The 9,707-nt window shown below is 32.7% G+C and overlaps 1 protein-coding gene across 3 annotated transcripts in view; it reads left to right on the top strand.

Moving 5' to 3' along the window:
• The window catches only part of LOC117105481, a 108,166-nt gene that overhangs the window by 42,200 nt on the left and 56,259 nt on the right, over positions 1-9,707 (top strand). For all 3 annotated transcript variants that reach the window (XM_033246643.1, XM_033246644.1, XM_033246645.1), the window contains exon 9: positions 8,509-8,625. In XM_033246643.1, coding sequence (XP_033102534.1) covers positions 8,509-8,625 — 117 coding nt within the window. The remainder of the gene's footprint in view (positions 1-8,508; positions 8,626-9,707) is intronic.

Below are 9,707 nucleotides of genomic sequence, written 5' to 3'. Positions count from 1 at the left end.
AGAAATAAGAATTAAAAAAAATAATATATGTATAATAAAAAAAAAAATTTTTTTATTTTTTTTATTTTGGGGGGGGGGGGGTGGAGAGAAGTGGATTTTTTTTATTTTATTTAGTAAATAGTTAGTAGATATTGTTTGTAATATATCAATCATGTATTTTACTTTATACCAGGTGATATTTGGCTTTGGAATAAAAACTAAAGATTAAATCCCCTATGAGAAATGGTCCCTATTTCTAATAGTTTTTTGTGTAAAACTAAAATTTATTTTCTATCTTACATCTTCTGCTACTGCGACATTAGTTCATGCATTTATTACATCTAAGATTGATTTTTGTAACTCATTTCTTCTTGGTTTGTCCCTCCGGTAATTCAAGGCGTCTTAAACTTCTTCACTCTGCCACACGTGTTGTCAATATGGCTAGGAATTTTTCTCATATCACACCACCAGTGGCTTTCTGTCAGCTGAAGACTGAAGTTCAAGTTCCTTCTTCTAACTTTCAATTTCATCAATGGACTGCACCTTTCTTTCCTCGCTTGTCCATCTCTACACTACTTCTCGTCCAACTTGTCCTGCTTATCCTAACATGTTTCATGTTACACGTGTCACACATGTGCTTACTGAACATAGTTAGTGCCCCTTGGTTTAAAAACTACCTATTTTTATAATTTTTCACTAGGCCTAATCTGTTTTATGTTCTTTTATGGTTTTCCTCTGCAGCATTTTTTTCATTTTTAGTGCCGGTGGAAAGTTATTTTTTTAACTTTAACAGGTGCTTTATAAGTTTTATTGCATTATTATTATTATCACGTCATTCATGACCTTAAAACATAGGCACATTTTGTCTAATATCCGCATAATATCTGTTTTTTGTCAAAGAAATTTTTAAAATCTAGACAAATCATTAGGGATTGGTATAAAATTATTTTTTCCCATAAAGCAAATAACTTTTTTAGGTTTTCTGACAAAATTGAAGTGACAACATGTTTCCTTTGTCAGCATCTATTGTACATACAGTGCTCTTGATTGAATACTATTGGAAATCTGAGGTAACCAGGTTTACTTACATAGTGCTAGAGTTGTGTCTCGGCCCTCTAGAGGCCAGTAGGTTTACTTACATAGTGGTAGATTGTCTCGGCCCTCTAGAGGCCAGTACGTTTACTTACATAGTGGTAGAGTTTGTGTCTTGGCCCTCTAGAGGCCAGTAGACATAACAACAGGAGTATCAATAGACTTCCTATTGGAAGCTAAATAAACAACAAAATGGTTTGAATTGAAGATTTAATTTTTTTGAAATTGGATGAAATAATTGACTTACTGTATGCCCGCTGAAGAGGATCTGCCAATGGAGGGATAGATTGTAGCAAACGTCCAATCAGATTGAGCGATGGCAGACTGTGTTGAAAACTTGAATCTTCAAGGCACTGCAACAATTAGTACAGCAAAGGTTTAGGATACTAAAATGATAATATTTTAAACATTTTTCTCATGATATAAATTTTTTAGCTGTCATATTTATGACTGTTACCAAAATATCTATTAAAACAAACCACATGTATTTTCTTTCAAGGAGGCTAAGTTGGCCCTCCTGCCTCCTCTCCCTAACTTTTGGAAATAAAAAAAATGGAAACTAAAAAAAAGAGAAAAATCATTTTTTTCTTTTTTCTGGGCATAACCTATCAGATTTTTAAGCACATCTATGCCCGTTTCCAACATATTTATTAAACAAATCATGTCTTTCCAGAGGATGCCCAGTTGGCTCCCACAGCCCTCTAATTTTTTGGATATAAAAAAATGAAGAGAAAAAAGCAAAATTTTCACATGATGAAAACCTGGGCATACAGCATACCTATCAGACTTACAGCTGTCACATCAATGCTTGTTTCCAACATACCTATTATTATAATGTTTACAATATATAATATTTATAATTATTATTACAATGTCCTTCCAAGGGGAACCCTCCCCTGCACCTCCCAACCTATTGGAAGATAATTATAGGCCTACCATTAACATTTAAGTATGAGAGTGCCATTTCTGGTCATATATAAAGTACTATAGCCATAACTCTTTTGCACCTTAGCCCTTTAAAAGGTGACACTCCATTTGTAAAAGTCCCTTCCTTTTTCGATTTCTTGTATCCGTCACTGCTTTCCACGTCTGATGAAGTTTGATCTAACACTTTCTGTCTGATCAGAGTCTGTATATATACACAATACATTTTAGTAATATTTTTAGCCCTGTCCAGACTATCAAATTTTATTTGACAACATGTGACATGCTTATATATGGTCCTGATGACATCACACCATGACCATATATAGGCTTTTTGTAAACTTGTTTTCCGTGTCTTTTGTGTTGTAATGCACATTTAAACACAATGGAATTTGCACAATATAAGTTAATAAATTATTATTTATTATCATTAATAATAATAAATTTTACATCAATTTTTATATACATTATATATAATTATCAGGTTTGAAGTTAAGAGTATCAAATTTATGCGTTTTACCAAAAAAACATGTAAATTGACACATAACTCTATAAAACAAGTTAAACACTTCATTTATGATAAATTATTATTTTATATCAAAGTGTACTAAGATATCTACGAAAGCCTATTAGGGCCACTGAAATATATATTTTTATGTCATAATTACGACTTATTATTTATTATCATTAATAATAATAAAGCTAATAATAATAATAATAATATTAGGCAGTTCCACCGAAAGGTCAACCTCATCATCAAATTTTCATATTTACAGCACCTACCCAAGTGAGGTGTCATTTTGAAGCTCATACTATATACTTTCTGGTACAAATAATTTTACATCAATTTTTATATACATTATATATAATTATCAGGTTTGAAGTTAAGAGTATCAAATTTATGCGTTTTACCAAAAAAACATGTAAATTGACACATAACTCTATAAAACAAGTTAAACACTTCATTTATGATAAATTATTATTTTATATCAAAGTGTACTAAGATATCTACGAAAGCCTATTAGGGCCACTGAAATATATATTTTTATGTCATAATTACGACTTATTATGTCGAAATTTCGACTTATTATGTCGTGATTACAACTTATTATGTCGAAATTTCGACATACGTATGTCGTAATTATGACTTATTATGTCGAAATTACGACATAATAAGTCGAAATTTCGACATACGTATGTCGAAATTTCGACATAAGTCGTAATTACGACATACGTATGTCGAAATTTCGACATAATAAGTCGTAATTACGACTTACGTATGTCGAAATTTCGACATAATAAGTCGTAATTACGACATACGTATGTCGTAATTTCGACATATTTATGTCGTAATTACGACATAGGCTTGGGCCACTGTACGTATTGTTTCTCGTCAGCTTCACTTATGTACGATTGAAAAGTTGTGACTTGCAGTTGAGTGATATTTTAATTTTGAATTTCATATTTTTAGTTATAATTTCAAAATTCTGAATACACATGTCCCCAAAAGAGCAAATAGCTAAAAAGTAAATTTTGAAAAATGTGTAAGTTGAGTGGGTTTTTCATGACAGGGCAGAAATAAATTAAATATAAAAATACTGTTTTAATAATGATAATATAAATAATAACTAGAATTACTCCTTTTACGCTACATAGTAAAAGGATAGCCTCCCAGCGGTGCAATTTTGTCCGGTACAAAATGTTTAAAATATATTTTGAATTCTGAAAATGTAAAAGCATTTTGAATTTGTTTATTTGTTTATAGGTGAACAAAAGGGTGGGGGACAACGGAATGGAACGACGAAGTGGGGACATGGTATGGAGAAATGGGGCTGGGAAACGTGGTATGGGTAATGAGTTCCCTCCTGCGCACACACCATATTCGGGGGGCCGATCAAGAGATGTCGACAAAAGTGGGGTGGGTTGACCGAAAGTGGTGTGGAGAAAAAAGTTGGGCCAATCGACATAACACTACAGGGGATCCAGGGGAATTTCCCGCTAACTTTTTTGTTTGTTTTAAAGACTGAAATAACCTCTGAGGCCTTTTTTGGCGATCGTTTTTTTCCCCCTTATTTTTATTTATTTTATTTACCAAATTTTTATAGCGCCCTTTTCATGAGTACTCATGTTCAAAGGCTCTTTACATTAAGGATACAAATAGAATACACCCACACCCTACTACGGACCGTCACCAAAATGTAATCATAACTTTACTGGGTTATGCCTAACACTCCCTCTTATTTTCATTTATGTCAGTGCAGCCGTTTTTGATATATGTTGCACACAAAAATACCACACGAAAATACCACACGAAAATACCAAAACGTTACACACACACACTCACCCCACACACCCCACCCACACACAAAAACGTTAACACCCCAAATTACTACAAAGAAATGTCAATATTTTTAAGAAACTAGAAAATAAAATTGATATCCTTTGCAGCGGTAAAAATGAGTACACGTTAATCATGGGCGGAGATATGATATGTATTTTACAATACAAACTAAATCAGACAAACAGTATAAACCCCAATGGCAAATATCCCCACCACTGACGCAGGGCCATCGGAACCACACCGGCCGCACAGGCTTTGGCCGGACAACTTTTTCCCAATTGTATTACTTTTAAAAATAAATATACTCTGATACCTGAAGTTAGTATTAATGTTAGCATTAAATTGACTTTTTAATGTTGTATACCGTATTTAAACAAAAATCCATCATTTTTCATTCACCGTTTTTGTATTGCCCATGTACATTTCAACTCTTTTGACAATCCTTAACTTTAGTAATTAAGATTGATTTTTAAAATCTATAGAGCATATAAATAGTGGCCCAAGCCTATGTCGTCATTACGACATAAATATGGCGAAATTACGACATAAATATGTCGAAATTACAACATACGTATGTCGTAATTATGACTTATTATGTCGAAATTCCGACATAATATGTCGACATTTCGACATAATAAGTCGTAATTACGACTTACGTATGTCGAAATTACGACATAATAAGTTGAAATTTTGACATACGTATGTCGAAATTTCGACATAATAAGTCGTAATTACGACATACGTATGTCGAAATTTCGACATAATAAGTCGTAATTACGACATAAAAATATATATTTCAGTGGCCCTAATAGGCTTTCGTAGATTTCTCCAGATTATAACAAAAAAAAGAAAAAATAATTGTCGGAGTTTGCATTAATTCAATTTTAATTAGATTAATTTTTTTTGTACGTACATAACCAAAATTTCAATTTTTTTTAAATATCAGGTATTAAAATTTTTCTGTATAATACCAAAAAATATTTGCAAAGCAGGTTTTAGGTCCCAAGTATAATCATCTAAAAAAAAAATGTAATCTCCGATTTTAAAGTCAATATTTACGCTATAATTTATGTACGTCCATAATCGTACTGTATGTCCATAACTAAAACCTAAAATGTGAATTGTGTTACCACTGAACATCTTGTAAACAGTGTGGAAACTAAAAATCTACTGATGTTCTTTCTCAGAGAGAATCTTTATCAACTTTTACTAATAACATGACAACTATCTGCCCTCTAGTTTTATGAGTAATGTTCTAAAAATAGCCGGTTATGGACGTACGCAGAGAAAATGACTTTTTCAAACATACATTTAACATTTTAAAAACTCTGTGAGAATGAGAATGATTTTTTTTAGTTGAATTAAAGTATGTTACAATATGAGGCTTGCTATCCAAAAAATCAGTGACCAAAATATGAAAATTGACTTTTTAACATTCTTATTCTCCACACTCTGTAAGCTTTAAAATGATGGGTCATTAACGGAATCAACTTTATTATTGCCAAAGTTATGAGTAAAAGTATTATGGCTTCTCTGTACCTAAGTATACAATACTGCAATATTCTTTATGCTATACTTAAATAAATACTGTAGATAGTATGCTGGTTTTGTGATGGCATACCTCATCATAACTGTAACCAAAGTTTATTCATGACATTAAAATTTCTTGAATTAATATGTATTTAAGAAAATAGTTGACTTTTAATATTTTAGGAATATCTTGACTTTTAAATAGACAAACATCATGTTGATTAATTTGTGTTTAGTATAGAGCTACAATCGAACCTCGGTTTTACGTACGGTACGGGACCGGAGGGCGTACGTAAATCGGGGGAATTCGTAAAATAGAGGTTGGGTTCAATTTGTGGTAACCTTTGACCTAATACGTAAGTAACGCTCAATAAACGTATAAACGAACTATGTTACCTAGGCTAGATCTAGCCTCTAGGCCTACAAATAAAATCATGTGTTTAGTGTTTTTATTCATCAATATATGATGTCATAATAAAGTGGTCAAATAAAACCATGTGTCTAGTGTATTAATTCATCACTTTATATCTTTTATTTAACTAAAGAACATGAAAATATTGTAAGATTACCTATACGACAAAGGTATAACTTGGGAGTTCCCCTTCATGCCTATTCTAAACAACAGAGCTAGCTGTGGCGTTGTCTGGGCCTGTTGAGACAAACTAAAACCATGTGCACTGCACTGGGCGAGCCAACCAATTAGCGTTCGTGTACATGAAACAGCAACCATGTGCTATGCATAATTGGGCGAGCCAACCAATTAGCATTCGTGTACGAAACTATGTCTACTCAGCTTCGTGTAGAAAATTCGACCAGACGAGTTTTTCCATGGTTTGCCACATGAAGCTAAGGAGGAAAGCAATTATTTTGAGCACCATCGGTAGTTGTTCATCTCACTCAGTTCACGTGGTTTTAGATTATAACAACCCCATATTAGACTCAACCAACATTGCTGTTTAATGAAAATACGTTGCATTATGGTTTGTTTATTGTTATAGTTTATTGTTGTAGTCTTTTTACTTACGGTTGCTCTGAAAAGGGCTGTTTGTTTTGAATATTTTTAGGGTTTTTTATAACGTCATCGTCGATATGAGGCGTACGTAAAACCGAGGGTTCGTATAACTGGGGTATGTAAAAACGAGGTTCTACTTTAATGTATAGACTGACATTAAAAAAAGTGAGAAAATTGCCTTTATTGCTGGACTGCTACCTAGAATTTTAGAATTTTGCTTGTTAAAAATTGAACATTAATAATTGATGCATTCTGAATTACTTTTTATTTGTAATGATATTTTAGAAATATAAAATAAATTCACATGTAGTAGGCCTACAATGTATACTACATAAGAAAAGAAAATGAAAGTTTATAGAAATAGACGTACCTACCTTTGAAACACATGATACTATAATCAATTTTTCAGGATCACTTATTGTACAGTAATACAGTAGTGTATGAAAAAGGAATTATTTTTTGTTTGAGGTTTTTAGTCCATAGTACACATTTTGAAAAGTTTTACTGCTTTATTTCAATAAATGATGTTTGGAAGTTGATATTGGCTAATTTGTGTATGTTTTTGATGAAAAAATTTAGGTGTACGTCCACAACTTTCAGACACGTACGTCCATAACCATGAGTGTGTACGTCCATAACCACAAGAAAATGAACGTAAAACCTATGTACAATCAATAAATGAGACTAGTTAAATTATATTAGGAAGCTTTAGGTCCATTGTATACACACATTTTTATTTATTTTTTTAGACCTCACACTTCACAGAGTTTTTAAAATGTTTAATGTAAGTTTGAAAAAGTCGTTTTCTCTGCGTACGTCCATAACCGGCTATTTTTAGAACATTACTCATAAATTATAAAAGATAGAGGGCTGATTGTTGTTCATGGTTATAGCACTAGTTGGTGTACCTGAGATGTCCATATCAAAAGTAACCCAAACCCATTGGCCTGTATTGAAGGCTTTGTTAAGTTCTCTGAAATGTACGTCCATAACTATGGTACTGCCCTTTACTCACTACCTTATGCTAACATTGCATCCTGTCAGGATTCAGACACATACCATCCTAAGATATAGTTAGTTGTATGTTGAATTTGTATTACATGCTTTGTAGACTATTTTGTGTCCTCTATACCTTGTTTGTGATATTTACCTTTGCACATTGGGGAGGGTAGTATTGGTGTAGGGATAAGGAAAGGCACTGAAAAGAAATACTGTACTGCTATAAATAGATATATTTTGTTGTATTGTGTTCATTTTGTACTTGGATTGTAATCTAGAAAATGTAATTTTGAATCTAATCCATGTAAGAGTGGAGAGGTTTGTTTTATCATAGTACTGTACAAGAAAAAATGTATAATTTTAAACCAAGAGTTCATAAAAGTCAATAATGTGTAGAAATATTTAGTTTAATTTTTATATTTTTTCTCATGAATTGATTTGCCCTAAAACAAATGTTGATAAGTTCTATAGGGATTATTTTTTATTATATTAATAAACCAGTACTCACTGTTTTGACAAATTTGTTGGTCATTAGAAAGTATCTGAATATTTAAAAGTTGGTTTATTTCTGCGGCCAGACCTTTGTATTTGTATTTTAAAACAATATTAATAATTCAGTCTTATTTCTTAGCACCATGTAGCTTATCTTGTCAAAATGGAGGCACATGTCAAATCGTTAACGATACTGAGAAATGCGTATGTCCAACTGGATTTGAAGGGCAATATTGTCAGCACAACAAAACCCACAGTGAGTAGCCCACACTTACTGTAGATGTTTATACTACTGTACTGCTTTTGCATGGTTTGTAAAAGTGAAAAGCTATTAAATCCACAAAATAATGTAAGCGTGAGCAGCTTAATAGGCCAAATTACTCACAAATTTTCAATTGAGATCACAAAAGCACCAAATTCCTACAGTACACTCAGTACACTTAGTGTATTATTAAGTTGACCATTAAGTTGTTGGGGAATTTTATAACAATTATGTATACACATTCAGCCTACTCTAAATCTGTCTCTTATACACATCTAGATGTGTATAAGAGACAGCCTCTATACCTTGTTTGTGGTATTTACCTTTGCACATTGGGGAGGGGATAAGGAAAGACACTGACAGGAAATACAGTAGAACCTCGTTTTTACGTACCCCAGTTATACGAACCCTCGGTTTTACGTACGCCTTGTATTGACGATGATGTCATCAAGAACCCCGAAAATATTCAAAACAAACAGCCCTTTCCAGAGCAACCATAAGTAAAAAGACTATGTAACAATAAACTAAAACAATAAACAAACCATAATGCAACGTATTTTCGTTAAACAGCAACGTTGATTGAGTAATATCGGGTTGTTATAATCTAAAACCACGTGAACTTAGTGAGATGAACAACTACCGATGGTGGTCAAAATAATTGCTTTCCTCCTTAGCTTCGTGTGGCAACCATAGAATAACTTGTCTGGTCGAATTTTCTACACGAAGCTGAGTAGACATAGTTTCATACACGATCGCTAATTGGTTGGCTCGCCCAGAGCATAGCACATGGTTGCTGTTTCACGTACACGAACACTAATTGGTTGGCTCGCCCAGTGCAGCGCACATGGTTTTAGTTTGTCTCAACAGGCCCAGACAATAACACAGCTCTGTTGTTTAGAATAGGCATGAACTGTCTCTTATACACATCTAGATGTGTATAAGAGACAGCTGTACGTAGCTATTCACTTATTGCATAGATTACAGAATGTAAATGTTAACATTATAGTAATACTAATTTAATTACTTTTAATTGAATTAAATTGAATTTATTCAGTATAATTAAAACTCAAAACATT

Source organism: Anneissia japonica, unplaced genomic scaffold, assembly GCF_011630105.1.
Source record: "Anneissia japonica isolate Jap-2015-1 unplaced genomic scaffold, ASM1163010v1 scaffold287853_len143968_cov122, whole genome shotgun sequence".
Lineage (NCBI taxonomy): Eukaryota > Metazoa > Echinodermata > Crinoidea > Comatulida > Comatulidae > Anneissia > Anneissia japonica.
This window is presented reverse-complemented; position numbering and strand designations above follow the sequence as displayed.